The sequence below is a fragment of the Aegilops tauschii genome, chromosome 6 (assembly GCF_002575655.3).
Source record: "Aegilops tauschii subsp. strangulata cultivar AL8/78 chromosome 6, Aet v6.0, whole genome shotgun sequence".
NCBI classification, from domain to species: domain Eukaryota; kingdom Viridiplantae; phylum Streptophyta; class Magnoliopsida; order Poales; family Poaceae; genus Aegilops; species Aegilops tauschii.
Genome location: NC_053040.3, coordinates 101414297 through 101432252, shown reverse-complemented (window position 1 = coordinate 101432252; position 17956 = coordinate 101414297). Strand labels below are relative to the sequence as shown.

The window sequence follows — 17956 nt, the reverse complement described above, 5'->3', positions numbered from 1 at the left end:
TCCTAGTCCTAGTAGGATTCCACCAAGAGGGAGAGAGTGGGAAGGAAGGAGAGGGAGAGGAAGTAGGAAAGGGGGGTGCCCCCCCTTCCCTTGTCCAATTCGGACTGCAACGGGGGTGCGGCCTGCCCTGGCTTCCCTCCTCTCTCACCAATAAGGCCCATGGTGGCCCATTAGTTCCCCCGGGGTTTCCGGTAACCCCTCCAGCACTCCGGTTTTACCCGAAACTATCTGGAACACTTCCGGTGTCCGAATAACATGGTCCAATATATCAATCTTTATGTCTCGACCATTTCAAAACTCCTCGTCATGTCCGTGATCTCATCTGGGACTCCGAACAAACTTCGATCATCAAATCACATAAACTCATAATACAAATCGTCATCGAACGTTAAGCCTGCGGACCCTACGGGTTCGAGAACTATGTAGACATGACCAAGACACATCTCCGGTCAATACCAATAGTGGAACCTGGATGTTCATATTGGCTCCCACATATTCTACGAAGATCTTTATCGGTCAAACCGCATAACAACATACGTTGTTCCCTTTGTCATCGGTATGTTACTTGCCCGAGATTCGATCGTCGGTATCACCATACCTAGTTCAATCTCGTTGCCGGCAAGTCTCTTTACTCGTTCCATAATGCATCATCATGCAACTAACTCATTAGTCACATTGCTTGCAAGGCTTATAGTGATGTGCATTACCGAGAGGGCCCAGAGATACCTCTCCGACAATGGGAGTGACAAATCCTATTCTCGATCTATGCCAACGCAACAAACACCATCAGATACACCTGTAGAGTATCTTTATAATCACCCAATTATGTTGTCACGTTTGATAGCACACTAAGTGTTCCTCTGGTATTCGGGAGTTGCATAATCTCATAGTCATAGGAACATGTATAAGTCATGAAGAAAGCAATAGCAATAAACTAAACAATCATAGTGCTAAGCTAACGGATGGGTCTCGTCCATCATATCATTCTCTAATGATGTGTCCCGTTCATCAAAATGACAACACATGTCTATGGCTAGGAAACTTAACCATCTTTGATTAACGAGCTAGTCAAGTAGAGGCATACTAGGGACACTCTATTTGTTTATGTATTCACACATGTCTAAGTTTTCGGTTAATACAATTCTAGCATGAATAATAAACATTTATCATGATATAAGGAAATATAAATAACAACTTTACTATTGCCTCTACGGCATATTTCCTTCAGTCTCCCACTTGCACTAGAGTCAATAATCTAGATTACATAGTATGTATCCTGCAAATCTCTATGTCTCCCTCCTTGACTTGATCGCGGATGGAATTGAAGCGTCTCTTGATGTGCTTGGTTCACTTGTGAAATCTGGATTCCTTTGCCAAGGCAATTGCACCAGTATTGTCACAAAAGATTTTCATTGGACCCGATGCACTAGGTATGAAACCTAGATCGGATATGAACTGCTTCATCCAGACTCCTTCATTTGTTGCTTCTGAAGCAGCTATGTACTCTGCTTCACACGTAGATCCTGCCACGACGCTCTGCTTAGAATTGCACCAACTGACAGCTCCACCATTCAATATAAATATGTATCTGGTTTGTGACTTAGAGTCATCCGGATCAGTGTCAAAGCTTGCATCGACGTAACCATTTACGGCGAGCTCTTTGTCACCTCCATAAACGAGAAACATATCCTTAGTTCTTTTCAGGTATTTCAGGATGTTCTTGACCGCTATCCAGTGATCCACTCCTGGATTACTTTGGTACCTCCCTGCTAAACTAATAGCAACGCACACATCAGGTCTGGTACACAGCATTGCATACATGATAGAACATATGGCTAAAGCATAGGGAATGACTTTCATTTTCTCTCTATCTTCTACAGTGGTCGGGCATTGAGTCTGACTCTACTTCACACCTTGTAACACAGGCAAGAACCCTTTCTTTGCTTGATCCATTTTGAACTTCTTCAAAACTTTATCAAGGTATGGGCTTTGTGAAAGTCCAATTAAGCGTCTTGATCTATCTCTATAGATCTTGATGCCCAATATATAAGCAGCTTCACCGAGGTCTTTCATTGAAAAATTCTTATTCAAGTATCCTTTTATGCTATCCACAAATTCAGTATCATTTCCGATCAACAATATGTCGTCCACATATAATATCAGAAATGCTACAGAGCTCCCACTCACTTTCTTGTAAATACAGGCTTCTCAAAAAGTCTGTATAAAACCATATGCTTTGATCACACTATCAAAGCGTATATTCCAACTCCGAGAGGCTTGCACCAGTCCATAAATAAATCGCTGGAGCTTGCACACTTTGTTAGCACCTTTTGGATCGACAAAACCTTCTGGTTGCATCATATACAACTCCTCTTTAACATATCCATTAAGGAATGCAGTTTTGACATCCATTTGCCAAATTTCATAATCATAAAATGCGGCAATTGCTAACATGATTCGGACAGACTTAAGCATCGCTACGGGTGAGAAGGTCTCATCGTAGTCAACTCCTTGAACTTGTCGAAAACCTTTCGCAATAAGTCTAGCTTTGTAGACAGTAACATTACCGTCAGCGTCACTCTTCTTCTTGAACCATTTATTCTCTATGGCTTGCCGATCATCGGGCAAGTCAACCAAAGTCCACACTTTGTTCTCATACATGGATCCCATCTCAGGTTTCATGGCCTCAAGCCATTTCACGGAATTCGGGCTCATCATCGCTTCCTCATAGTTCGTAGGTTCATCATGGTCAAGTAACATGACCTCCAGAACAGGATTACCGTACCACTCTGGTGTGGATCTTACTCTGGTTGACCTACGAGGTTCGATAGTAACTTGATCAAGAAGTTTCATGATCATCATCATTAGCTTCCTCACTAATTGGTGTCGGAATCACTGGAATTGATTTCTGTGATAAACTACTTTCCAATAAGGGAGCAGGTACAGTTCCTCATCAAGTTCTACTTTCCTCCCACTCACTTCTTTTGAGAGAAACTCCTCTAGAAAGGATCCATTCTTAGCAACGAATATCTTGCCTTCGGATCTGTGATAGAAGGTGTACCCAACAGTCTCCTTTGGGTATCCTATGAAGACACATTTCTCCAATTTGGGTTCGAGCTTATCAGGTTGAAGGTTTTTCACATAAGCATCGCAGCCCCAAACTTTTAAGAAATGACAACTTGGGTTTCTTGCCAAACCACAGTTCATATGGTGTCGTCTCAATGGATTTAGATGGTGCCCTATTTAACGTGAATGCAGCCGTCTCTAAAGCATAACCCCAAAACGATAGCGGTAAATCAGTAAGAGACGTCATAGATCGCACCATATCTAATAAAGTGCGGTTACGACGTTCGGACACACCATTACGCTGTGGTGTTCCGGGTGGCGTGAGTTGCGAAACTATTCCGCATTGTTTCAAATGAAGACCAAACTCGTAACTCAAATATTCACCTCCACAATTAGATCATAGAAACTTTATTTCTTGTTACGATGACTTTCCACTTCACTCTAAAATTCTTTGAACTTTTCAAATGTTTCAGACTTATGTTTCATCAAGTAGATATACCCATATCAGCTCAAGCCATCTGTGAAGGTTAGAAAATAACGATACCTGCCGCGAGCCTCAACACTCATCGGACCGCATACATCAATATGTATTATTTCCAACAAGTCTGTTGCTCGCTCCATTGTTTCAGGGAACGGAGTCTTAATCATCTGGCCCATGAGGCATGGTTCGCAAGCATCAAGTGATTCCAAAAGCCCATCAGCATGGAGTTTCTTCATGCGCTTTACACCAATATGACCTAAATGGCAGTGCCACAAATAAATTGCACTATCATTATTAAACTTATATCTTTTGGCTTCAATACTATGAATATGTGTATCACTACTATCAAGATTCAATAAAAATAGACCACTCATCAAGGGTGCAAGACCATAAAAGATATTACTCATAGAAATAGAACAACCATTATTCTCTGATTTAAATGAATAACCGTCTCGCATCAAACAAGATCCAGATATAATGTTCATGCTTAACGCTGGCACCAAATAACAATTATTCAGGTCTAAAACTAATCCCGAAGGTAGATGTAGAGGTAGCGTGCTGACGGCGATCACATCGAATTTGGAACCATTTCCCACACGCATCGTCACCTCGTCCTTAGCCAATCTTCGCTTAATCCGTAGCCCCTATTTCGAGTTGCAAATATGAGCAACAGAACCAGTATCAAATACCCAGGCGCTACTATGAGCATTAGTAAGGTACACATCAATAACATGTATATCAAATATACCTTTCACTTTGCCATCCTTCTTATCCGCCAAATACTTGGGGCAGTTCCGCTTCCAGTGACCAGTCCCTTTGCAGTAGAAGCACTCAGTCTCAGGTTTAGGTCCAGACTTGGGCTTCTTCACTTGAGTAGCAACTTGCTTGTCGTTCTTCTTGAAGTTCCCCTTCTTCCCTTCGCCCTTTTTCTTGAAACTAGTGGTCTTGTTAACCATCAACACTTGATGCTCCTTCTAGATTTCTACCTCCGCGGCCTTTAGCATCGTGAAGAGCTCGGGAATTGTCTTATCCATCCCTTGCATATTATAGTTCATCATGAAGCTTTTGTAGCTTGGTGGCAGTGATTGAAGAACTCTGTCAATGACACTATCAACCGGAAGATTAACTCCCAATTGAGTCAAGTGATTGTGGTACCCAGACATTTTGAGTATATGTTCACTGACAGAACTATTCTCCTCCATTTTGCAGCTGTAGAACTTATTGGAGACTTCATATCTCTCAGTCCAGGCATTCTCTTGAAATATTAACTTCAACTCCTGGAACATCTCATATGCTCCATGACGTTCAAAACGTCGTTGAAGTCCCGGTTCTAAGCCGTAAAGCATGGCACACTGAACTATCGAGTAGTCATCAACTTTGCTCTGCCAGACGTTCATAACATCTGGTGTTGCTCCTGCAACGGGTTTGGCACCTAGCGGTGCTTCCAGGACGTAATTCTTCTGTGCAGCAATGAGGATAATCCTCAAGTTACGGACCCAGTCCGTGTAGTTGCTACCATCATCTTTCAACTTAGCTTTCTCTAGGAACACATTAAAATTCAACGAAATAGTAGCACGGGCCATTTATCTACAACAACATAGACATGCAAAATACTATCAGGTACTAAGTTCATGATAAATTAAAGTTCAATTAATCATATTACTTAAGAACTCCCACTTAGATAGACATCCCTCTAATCATCTAAGTGATCACATGATCCACATCAACTAAACCATGTCCGATCATCACATGAGATGGAGTAGTTTTCAATGGTGAACATCACTGTGTTGAACATATCTACTATATGATTCACGCTCGACCTTTCGGTCTCAGTGTTCCGAGGCCATATCTGCATATGCTAGGCTCGTCAAGTTTAACCTGAGTATTATGCGTGTGCAAAACTGGCTTGCACCCGTTGTATGTGAACGTAGAGCTTATCACACCCGATCATCACGTGGTGTCTCGGCATGACGAACTGTAGCAACGGTGCATACTCAGGGGGAACACTTGTACCTTGAAATTTAGTGAGCGGTCATCTTATAATGCTACCGCCGTACTAAGCAAAATAAGATGCATAAAAGATAAACATCACATGCAATCAAATAAGTGATATGATATGGCCATCATCATCTTGTGCCTTTGATCTCCATCTCCAAAGCACTGTCATGATCACCATCCTCACCGGCTTGACACCATGATCTCCATCGAAGCATCGTTGTCGTCTCGCCAACTATTGCTTCTACGACTATCGCTACCGCTTAGTGATAAAGTAAAGCAATTACATGGCGATTGCATTTCATACAATAAAGTGACAACCATATGGCTCCTGCCAGTTGCCGATAACTGTTACAAAACATGATCATCTCATACAAGTTATATATCATCACGTCTTGACCATATCACATCACAGCAAGCCCTGCAAAAACAAGTTAGACGTCCTCTACTTTGTTGTTGCAAGTTTTACGTGGCTGCTACGTGCTTCTAGCCAGAACCGTTCTTACCTACGCATCAAAACCACAACAATTTTTCGTCAAGTGTGCTATTTTAACCTTCAACAAGGACCGGGCGTAGTCAAACTCGATTCAAGCAAAGTTGGTGAAACAGACACCCACTAGCCACCTGTGTGCGAAGCACGGCGGTAGAACCAGTCTCATGAACGCGGTCATGTAATGTCGGTCTGGGCCGCTTCATCCAACAATACCGCCGAATCAAAGTATGACATCCTGGTAAGCAGTATGACTATTATCGCCCACAACTCTTTGTGTTCTACTCGTGCATATAACATCTACGCATAGACCTGGCTCAGATGCCACTATTGGGGGACGTAGTATTTCAAAAAAATTCCTACGTCACGCAAGATCTATCTAGGAGAAGCATAGCAACGAGCGGGGAGAGTGTGTCCACATACCCTCATAGACCGAAAGCGGAAGCGTTTAGTAACGCGGTTGATGTAGTAGAACGTCTTCGCGATCCAACCGATCAAGTACCGAACGCACGGCACCTCCACGATCTGCACACGTTTAGCTCGGTGACGTCCCTTGAACACTTGATCCAGTTGAGGCCGAGGGAGAGTTCCATCAGCACGACGGTGTGGTGACGGAGATGATGAAGTTGCTGGCGCAAGGCTTCGCCTAAGCACTACGACGATATGACCGAGGTGTGTAGTTGTGGAGGGGGGCACCGCACACGGCTAAAAAATCAACTTGTGTGTTCTAGGGTGCCCCCTCTCCACGTTTATATAAAGGAGGGAGGGGGAGGCCGGCCGGCCCTAGGGGGCGCGCCCAAGGAGAGGAGTCCTCTAGGACTCCTAGTCCTAGTAGGATTCCACCAAGAGGGAGAGAGGGGGAAGGAAGGAGAGGGAGAGGGAGTAGGAAAGGGTGGTGCCGCCCCCCTTCCCTTGTCCAATTCAGACTGCAAGGGGGGGCGTGGCCTGCCCTGGCTGCCCTTCTCTCTCTCCAATAAGGCCCATGGTGTCCCATTAGTTCCCCCGGGGTTCCCGGTAACCCCTCCGGCACTCTGGTTTTACGCGAAACTATCCGGAACACTTCATTTACTTTTTTTTTCATCGTTGACAGAAACTGAACTCAAGACAGACCTTCCAGCTTGATCTTATTGATGGATCATTCACTCAATCAAAACTGGTGTCCGAATAACATGGTCCAATATATCAATCTTTATGTCTCGATCATTTCGAGACTCCTCTTCATGTCCATGATCTCATCTGGGACTTCGAACAACCTTCGGTCATCAAATCACATAAACTCATAATACAAATCGGCATCGAACGTTAAGTGTGCGGACCCTACGGGTTCGAGACCTATGTAGACATGACCGAGACACATCTCCGGTCAATAACCAATAGCGGAACCTGGATGTTCATATTGGCTCCCACATATTCTACGAAGATCTTTATCGGTCAAACCGCATAACAACATACGTTGTTCCCTTTGTCATCGGTATGTTACTTGCCTGAGATTCGATCGTGTGTATCACCATACCTAGTTCAATCTCGTTACCGGCAAGTCTCTTTACTCGTTCCGTAATGCATCATCCCGCAACTAACTCATTAGTCACATTGCTTGCAAGGCTTATAGTGATGTGCATTACCGAGAGGGCCCAGAGATACCTCTCCGACAATCGGAGAGAAAATCCTAATCTCAATCTATGCCAACTCAACAAACACCATCAGAGATACCTGTAGAGCATCTTTATAATCACCCGGTTACGTTGTGACGTTTGATAGCACACTAAGTGTTCCTCCGGTATTCGGTAGTTGCATAATCTCATAGTCATAGGAACATGTATAAGTCATGAAGAAAGCAATAGCAATAAACTAAACAATCATAGTGCTAAGCTAACGGGTGGGTCTCGTCCATCACATCATTCTCTAATGATGTGATCCCGTTCATCAAATGACAATACATGTCTATGGCTAGGAAACTTAACCATCTTTGATTAACGAGCTAGTCAAGTAGAGGCATACTAGGGACACTCCGTTTGTCTATGTATTCACACATGTACTAAGTTTCCGGTTAATACAATTCTAGCATGAATAATAAACATTTATCATGATATAAGGAAATATAAACAACAACTTTTTTATTGCCTCTAGGGCATATTTCCTTCAGTAGTTGCAAGTATTCGAGACTTGTATCGCTATTTTTGAGATGATGACGAGAGACCACTTTGTGTTGGATGATGATGACATGATTTGATGAGACTATTTGTATGTATATGCTATGATTACATTTGTATGTGTATGATATGCTAGAGGTTATTGTATAAATCCCTAAACAAAATTCAACAGCACAAAATATGAAGTAGAAAAAAAATCAAAAACTAATAACAGTAGCGCGGGGTATGGCTTTAGCAGCAGCGAGGTCTTAGTAGTAGCGCTCTTTGTAGTAGGGCGCTGCAGCTAGTAGCAGCAGCGCCTGTTGGGGACGAACGCTACTGTCCGCGCTACTGATAAGCGTTAGCTGTAGCGCCGTATCAGTAGCGCGGCCACCCGCGCTACTGCTATGTATTTGACCCGCGCTACTGCTAGGCTTTTTCCTAGTAGTGTGCACCTCCATTCATCTCGGTAACACATGACGAGCTTGGTTGTTCCTTTGTGTGGATAACTGAGATTAGTGAAGGGCTGGTGGAGGTAGCCGCGTGGATGGCGATGAAGAGATCCAGGCGGATAGCGTGAAGCACGAGAAAGCCGCTGCCGTCCTCAACCATGCACCTTCGTGTGCCCACCATCGTCATTGATGCACCACCAGCCCACTACAGCCTGCATTTCTAGCTCCACAAGAACGAGATGACGACGTACGTATGCAAGCAACAGAAGTGGGGAAGCGAAAGAATCATGGAAGAAGCCCAGACGAACGACGCCGCCGCTGCCGCGGGGAGACGAAGGGAAGACGATCCTCTTGCTATGTTTTTTGAGTTAAATACGTTGAAAGTGCCTCAACTTGTCTTGCGGTCAGTTTAGTGCCTAAAGTTGTAAAATACATGAAACTGATGCTTGAACTTGTCCCACTGTGCAAATACAGTGCCTCCATTCATATCCGGACGTACGTCCAGCCCGCATGCCGTGCCAATGTGCTGGTGGCCTACCTGGACATGAGGATTTTTTAGAAAAAACCCCTCATATTTTATTTAATCACATATGATAGCCCTACAAATTTACAGATTCTGTTGCACGAACAGGCTGTCCACCAGGCCATACTGTGGCTAGTAGATATAGACTAGGTCAAACTTTATATATTGCGTTGCTATGCAAAATGTAATTTTGAAGCACAGGCACATTGTGCCCTTTTTTTGAAAGTCAAATAAATGAATTTTTACAGCTAAAAAACTTCTGACATTTTTTGTACATGCACAAATAGAAGTGCAATATACCAGTGTGATTTTTTTTATCAAAATTTGTATTTTCTTGTGAGAGATGCAAAAAAAAGAGGGTAAAATACATGCAAAAATCAGCTTATTTTTTTGGCATGATTATTTTCTTTTTTGCAGGGTATAATATAACAAAATTTCAAACAAAACCTGAAAGTCACTTAGAGCACATGCATATGTTTTTGTTTGAATTTTTTTAAATTTGTATGAAACTTTTATGTGCTAGTTTTTAAACTCTCAAGAAAAAAAGTGCTGAGTGGCCACCTTGCTCCAAAATTCCGCTTTGGTTGCTATGTACCTCTCAAAGGTGCTCAGTTGCTATGGGTCTGCACAATTACTTTCCAAGTTCTTTATTTTTATTTTTCATATTATTTTTACCATTTCAAAAAAGAAATGCAATAACAAAATAGAACTGCCATAAACTTTAAGAAAGTGTTAGTGCATTTGAAAAATATTCAACATATTTTTGGAAAATGTTTCACATGTATTAGAAAATTATAACGCGTTTTTGAAAAATGTTTGTCGTGCGTTAAAAAAGTTTACAACATGTATTTTTAAAAGAGTTGAACGTGTGTGAAAAAGTTATTGTGTAAATTATCCTTACACTTATACATACATGGTTGACATTTTTTATTCTTAAATTTGGACAATAATTTCTAATATAGGTTGAAATATTTAAATCCACATAAATAAAGTTCATGTCTACCTCTTCAAAGTACACAATAATGAAAATGGAAAAAAATATGTAAAATATAAAATAATAGCATATTGATAATTGTATTTTTCATATGGAAAATTTTATGTGTTATAAAACTAAATAGGAACTAGGAAAAAAGTAAAAGAAGCAAATTGCATACCTTTCTACGTAGGAGTTCAATTCGAAGCATGGTCCGGCCGGTTGGCTAGATCGTGCCATTGTTAAACATGATGTGCTAGGTTCGATACCCCTCCATGGAGTTTTTTTTCATGTTATTTCTCACTATCACACAGTGTATTTGATGGCTTTTCTATTGATTAAATATAAAATATGAGTTTTTTTGTCAAAACTTCCTCAGACATGGGCCACCCAGTGCCTCTTAGCCACTGTCAGGTGGGCCATTGTCATGTTTGTATGCCACGCCACGTCCGAAAACGAATGGAGGCACTGTATTTGCACGGCCAGACAAGTTCGAGCACCAGTTTCACGTATTTTGCAATTTTAGACACTAAACTGACCACAAAAGACAAGTTAAGACACTTCTAGTATATTTAACTCATGTTTTTTTATATCGGTTCGTGCAATGGATAAAGATAGAAGAGAAATAAACTGCACGAATCGGGCTTCCAATACACCGGCCCTATTCAGCCCGACTGATAACAGAGCGCCCAGAGACGTTGGGCCAGCCGTGACAGGCGTGGCGGTGGTGAAAAATGCCTCTTAACGCTCGCGAGACGACCAAGCAATCTGATACGTTCTTATATGGGATCCGACGGCTGACATGTTGAAAGCGCTGTGGATGGGCATAGCTCGCCCCGTTTTACTGTTTCTTAATAATCTCTACTTCTCTACTACTATTAAACAAGCAAACATATTCTTCCCTCAAAAAAAAACAAGCAAACATATTCTTGTCTAAACACACCCGAAAGTACATACACAGAACAACTGAGAGAAAATACCACCACACGATCTGGCCCATCTAATTAGATCTAACCGTCAACATAAAAAGTAACCCTCCCTTGAGTATGTTTAGCAATTTACGAGAGCGGGCGAAACTCTGCCATATCTCGAACCCCCGTCGTCCCCGACCTGAAAAAATAATAGAGCGATCAATTCCGGAAAAATCTCTACTTACTATTAAACAAGCAAATATATTCTTGCCTAAGCGCACCCGAAAGCACATACACAGAACAACTGAGAGAAAATACCACCACACGATCTGGCCCATCTAATTAGATCTAACCGTCAACATAAAAATTAACCCTCCCTTGAGTACGTTTAGCAATTTACGAGAGTGGACGAAACTCTGCCATATCTCGAACCCCCGTCGTCCGCGTCCTAACAAAATAATAGAGCGATCAATTCCGGAAAAATAGGCACAATTAATAACGGCAATTAACACGTCCTCCCCTGCCACGCACTCATGGAGCCATCCTCGGGATCATCCGCCGGATCCGCTCCCTTGAGCTCTCCGACCTTCCAAGTCCGAAGCCCAAACCTAGCATCCACAACATGGGAGGGTACCTCCCTGTCGAGGAAGACCGGTAAGAATAGGCAGGAGAAGATGGGAATGGGAGGTCAGTCCTGTGGTACGCGGCGAGGGACGAGGGCCTCAAGGCGCCGCTGCGGCGGGAGATGAAAGCGCGGGAGCCGACGTCCGCGGAGCACCTGCTCGACCCCACAGAGCTGGAGCAGCTGCGGCGGGCGGGACGGGGGACGGGTCGGTGGGGGCCAAGAAGTCCGGGGTGAGGATGAGGTGATGGAGGGCATGTGCAGGGTGTGGTCCAGCTGCCAGGATCTCACCGTCGTCTAGGTCATCGAGCCGCAGGGTGGGGTGACCGAAGCCACGACAAACCCGCAGCAGCCGCAGCCGGCGGTGGGCGGCACACGGGCCCTCCTAGCCGGCGTCGCAGTCGGCAAGCGAGGAGTAAATTGTACGAAAGTACCACAATTGAGGCATTACATGTAGATTAGTATCACTTTTGGTAATTTTTACATGTCAGTATCAAGTTTGAAGCTAGCCGTTACAAAAAAGTCTAAACCACGTATAAACGTGTATTGATGGTGTATCTGACCGGCGGGGCCCAGCCGTCAGGTGCTGACATGGCATATTTTTTGCAGAAAAACCCCTTGCTTTGTATGTAATTACATAAATGCCTATTTTTTGCGGAAAGAAAAGCTCCGAACAGCTTTTTTTCGTTCGCAATTTCCACCCTTGAATCGGACTGGTTTGAAAATTTCCGTCTAGTTGAACTATACCTGGCCATGGGAAGCCCGGCCCGGCCAGCCCGGCCTGACCCGGCCCGAAAAAGCCCGACCAGGCCCGGCCCGACGCTGCTCCTGGGCCAGGCTCGGGCCTAGATTTTGAGCCCGGTGGCCGGGCCGGGCCCGTCGTTTATGCACTTTCCTGAAGGTCGGGCCGGGCCGGCCCAGAGCCCGACGGGCTTTCCTGTGTTCGGGCCGGGCTCGGGCCCAGAAAACAGGCCCGATGGCTGGGCCGGGCCCGGGTTTTTTGCATCGGGCTTGGCTAGGCCCGGCCCGAAGCCCGGCCCGGCCCGAGGTATGGCCAGGTCTAAGTTGAACAAATAAATAAAAGAAAACATGCGCGCGGGCAGGAATCGATCCTGCGGCCTGATGCTCAGGGGGGTCGCGCGCTGACCACCACGCCAGAGACTAGCTCAACTTATTTTACAGGCGTTCGTTCTTTTATACTATGTCGATACTGCTGGGCCGGCCCAACGAGGCCTGCATTTTTTTTCGTTTCTCACTTAACTGCCGCGCGTGCTGGGCTCGTTCGTTGCCCCAGTTTCTATTCGTTTCATTTCTAGTAAGTATGCACGTGCAACGCACGTCTCAAATAAAATATGTTTACATGATATAATACTAAAATGATTTTTACAGAAAATTCAGATCGCTACTAAATGTTATCATGTCATTCAAATTGTTTTTTCAAAAAGTGCGACATATTTGTGATCCAACACACATATCATAAACATGTCTTCACATAAAATTCACTGTCACATAATAATTATATTATAATTGCTACAAGAACATATTCTAAAAACCGCAACTAAGCATGTTTTGAAGGTCCATCTTTTGAAGCAATGAAGGTCCATCTATAGATGCGATCAATGATGCTTCGTTCAATGTATGGGATATTGTTTTGAGCTTCATTCTCTTCGTACTTTAAAATATGCACCAAAAATTGCTTCCTCAGTTGAAAACCATCCTACATTGGCATTATACAACATTGTTATAACAAGTTGTATGTGCAATGTGTATACAAATAAGCATGGTGTAAATAGTCACCTGGGGTATGGGAAAATATAGCTTTCCATCGCACAATGAGTGCATGTAATTAAAAACCAAATAACCAGACATATATGAAATAAACACATAATGTGCGTTGAATGAATCAACTAATATTGTAATGCGTTTAAAAGAATCATACCAGTGTGAGTTTTTTGGAGCATCATGAACTATGCATTCCTATTTAGAGATATCATCCTTGAATGTAGGGTTTGCAACTTCAAGCGCAAGGTTTAGATTGTCGGCCACGGTTTTAAGTACATTCTTTCCGAAAGTAGGTATTGGTATCGGATCGAAAATTGAGACAACTTTTCTATTTTGATCCAAGACAAACAATAGAAATAACCCAAACATATACCAAGGCAATAAAATCTGCAATGATGAAATAGTTTAGAAATACATAGAATATTAATTAAGACCAAGTAAAGCACTGTTACAAATGAAAAAAAAATCTTACCATATCACATTGAGAGATATGATAGTCATTACTGTCAGGCCAGCTATGGAACAACCGTTTCAATGTAGCAATTTCCATATGTTCACGATGACTTGAGTCTCGTGCATAATGGAACATGGACTAAAGTACGAATGAGAAAATATTAGTGCAATGAGAAAAAAAAGTAGTACGTGATTATAGTAACTTACACAAAAGTTCAGATCCATATAGTGAGATGGAATGTCTCTGAGAAGCTGGACTTCGTGGCGCGCTAGTATTCGATAAGCTTGTTAATAGGTTCATCATCGTCGGTATAAGCAATCACAATGTCTTCAGGGAGATGCACATAGTCGTCGCCAATTGTTTCTTCCGTCCCATTGCCGATCCGTAGGAGGTATTCCGAGAACCAAGGGTATGTCTGTGCCTGCATATTGCGTGTGAGGCGTATCTTGCGGATCTTCTGCCACAGATAGGATCTCAACAGTGTAGCATCAGTGATCTGTGCTCTTGTCCCTCGGGTCACAACGGGGAGGACCTGCCTGAAATCGCCACCAAAGACGACAACCTTTCCACCAAATGGTAAAGAACATTCCATTATATCCTGCAGCGATCTATCAAGTGTCTCAACTGCTTAACGCTTTGTCATAGCAACTTCATCCCAAATTATCAAGGACGCCTGTTTAAGCAACTCTGCCGTACCACTCTGCTTTGTGAAGCTACATATGCTGTTGTCAGTGAGCTTGATTGAAATTTTGAACCTGGAGTGTGTAGTCCGGCCTCCAGGCATTATCGACGCTGCGATACCTGATGTAGCAGTTGCGATCGCTATTAGACCCATCGAACGGACCTTTGCAAGCAACGCCTTGTACAGGTACGTCTTCCCAGTGCCTCCTGGACCGTCAACAAAGAATATCTGGCTTTTTTGGTTTGTCACATGATCCATTATGTCATTGAAACCAGCTAGTTGCTCATTGTTCAAACAGCTGAATAGATCTAGATGTTCTTGGTCCACTTTGACCTGTCTCTCCTCTGTTACCTCTGTATTGTCAAAGTTAGAAGAACCATCTGCGTCAACTAGATCCGGAAGTCCATAGAGTTTAATATCCTTTCCCATGGATTGCAGCAGATCCCTGATATCCCTAAGGACCATTTGCTCAAGTGCTGCCTCATTCGATTGAGTACGGCGATAATCTTCAGACATGGATGCTAGATGTTTGTCCCATAACTGATGGATTTGTGTTGCCTCACAGAATACCAATATAGTCGCAAACAACCGTCTAAGAGCAGTAGGCATTTGAAATGTCGCTGCCTCCGTCATGCAATCATCAAGTGTCCTGTCGTGCTCAATGAGGCCTAATTGCTCACACGCCTCTCTGAAGGACCCGCATGCCTTGCCATTTACTGTTTTTAAATCATCAAATGAAGTGGCACCTCGGACATGGTTTAGGAGCACCCGCAAGTAGTACCTCTCTCCTTCAGCAGGGTGTGCATGCACCAATCTTCCAATCTGTGATCTCTTACTTTTTCTCGGTTGCCACTTCTTATTACCGGCTATCCACCTATAATGTTCTGGGAACTCTCTATACAACGATTTTCGTGCCTCTGGATACTTTTGGTTCATCCCAAAGTACTCGGTAAGCATGGATTTGGAAGAAGATGGTCGAGCGACAACATCTTCCAGATTTTCATAAGCCTGAAATGCGACTGTATGCATGTTTGGCAAATGAAGCTGGAGCTGCAACACAGCTGGGCTGACACCAAACATTTTAAAGCCGAAAATCCTGTAGATAGCTTCGGGAGGAGATATATAGCGTGCATCCCTATATTGTCGAATTTCATCGATGATTCCCCCGTCATTGATAATATCCTGCTCGAACGCAAATGATGCCTTATCATGCCCTTTGTAGATGTATTTGAATAAGTACTTCACTGCCTTGATGCTCGAGCATGCTTCGACATTAATGTGACAGTTGTATGTCATCAGCAGAAATGGGTTGTAAGGGACCACCCATCTATTGTCCAAATCTGCCCCTCTGATCCTAACTCTCACCCCATCATCCCTCCTTCTATAGATGGGATATGAGTCTTTCCCTTGTAATGTAGCATCACAGAAATCTCGCGGGTAATGAAACCGACATTGTCCATCTACCATGCAAGGGCAACTTTTCTTGAGGGCGCCACATGGACCATGCAACATGTGTTTGACCACCAGATCATGGAGAACAGGATATTTATTTTTGTCGGGTATTTCTGCCGATATCACCCGATCATAGTCATCCGGGGTCCTTAACTTACTTTTAGCTTTCATGATCAGAAGTATATGCTCATGAGGGAGGCCTCGTTTCTGAAACTCAGTGACATGTACATAAGCCGCAACTTCTCCAAAATGCTTACCCTTAATCAGTAAGTCCATCATGGATCGTTGTTTAGCTCTGTATACTCTTGCCACAAGGTCTGGACGGTCTTGTGGCAGCTGTCCAGGCAACAATTCAATAGTTATCTCCTCCCAGTAGGGATTGCATGTCATCGTGACAAAATAATCCGGTTTACCCCATCGTTGAACTATTGCCATTGCATCTAGGAACCTGCGTTGCATGTCATGGTCACCACCAGGAAAGGTACGTGGAAGCACGATTCTCTTGCCAATACGATCACTGCGTGACTCGCCAGCGATGACGGTGTCAACAAGGCCCTATAATAAATCAATATTTGACGCCAATTAGTATACCATGTTGAAGCAAAGAGTGGCATCTGTAATACAATTTAATAGTATAAACACAAGCACGTTACCTGGTAGAGGTCAGCGCGTATGACCTTTTGATTTGCTGGCTTTGAGTACCAGTCAAGCCTCATTGTCTCAATCTTGATGTACATGTCAACCGCCCACTGTTGGAAAAGGCGCCCCCCAAACAAGATGATGTTAAAAAGCTTTTTTCGGACCTGCAGTTTGAAGGCATAGTACTCCCTCGCGCTAACATATTTCCTTGATTTTGTGGCATTCATCTCATTGTCACCAAAATCCTCATCCGGGTTATCCTCGTAGTCATCTAAAAATTGTTTAACAACATTAAAGTTGGTATAATAGAATCATAACAATATAAAAACAGGAATCGTGTCCAATACCTGCAGCTAAATCAGTGGCTTGGTCTTCATGCCCTGCGCCATGACCAAGTTCTTCTCTAATCATGTTATCGTCTGAAAGATGGATACCAAATAAGGTTAACTTTGACTGGCCTGGTCGTCATGTCGGCGGCCATGATCAATTTGGTCTATAATCATGTTATTGTCTGAAAGATGAAATACTAAATAAGGCTAACTTTGATTAATATGTATAAATCAACAGTGAACATAAATCTGGTATAATAGAACCATAAGAATACAAAAACAGCAATCACGTCCAATACCTGCAGCTAAATCAGTGGCCTGGTCTTCATGTCTTGCGTCATGACCAAGTTGTTCACTAATCATGTTATCGTCTACAAGATGGATTACTGAATAAGTTTAACTTTGATTAAAATTTATAGATCAATTATGAACATTATACCTGAAGGAAGAACATAGGCTGGGTACTGTTGTCGTGCAGTATCATCCACTGAATCTTGGTTTGTGTCATCGGCGGCCCCAATATATGGCATCAAACGATTCCAACCGATCTCCCCACGTGGGAAGAATAGTGGATATGACAAAGGGTCGTAGCACCCATAGTATGCTCTAATATACAGGGGACGCTCTCCTTTCCCGTACACGATAACACTTCTATCAAAGGTTTTTTGTGGGTCGCTCCCTTCAACCCATATTGCTGCTACCTGAGAAGTTGTTGGCGCATTGTACCTTCGTTGATCAAGCTTGATATCGGTATTTAATGAGATCCTGTATTCATCTAGATTTGGAACAACACCAAGGCTTTTAAATACTTGAGCATAAGGGTTATGCTCTAGTATTGCCAGAATCTTCCGTATGAGATCTAACCTAAGATTTGGAGACCTCTTAACCCTGTGAAACAAGTTTTCATCTGTATCATAAATATATATAGCTGCAAATGTCGAGGGCCATTATCACCAGACTCGAGATCATCAAGAGC

The 17956-nt window shown here is 43.2% G+C and overlaps 1 protein-coding gene across 1 annotated transcript; it reads right to left on the bottom strand.

Moving 5' to 3' along the window:
* Positions 1-14146: 14146 nt before the first annotated feature.
* On the bottom strand, positions 14147-15076 carry LOC141025858 (uncharacterized). The gene is made up of 2 exons (XM_073501787.1): positions 14680-15076; positions 14147-14502 (listed from the first exon to the last, which is right to left on the bottom strand). The coding sequence occupies exons 1-2, from the start codon at positions 15074-15076 to the stop codon at positions 14147-14149; spliced, it is 753 nt and encodes a 250-aa protein (XP_073357888.1).
* Between the last annotated feature and the right edge of the window lie 2880 nt (positions 15077-17956).

Coding starts and splice junctions, on each gene's coding strand:
- LOC141025858 (XM_073501787.1), bottom strand. CDS start 15,076: ATGTCTGAAGATTATCGCCGTACTCAATCGAATGAGGCAGCACTTGAG. Junction 14,503..14,679: donor GATCGCAACTGCTACATCAG/GTATCGCAGCGT, acceptor AGCGTTAAGCAG/TTGAGACACTTGATAGATCG.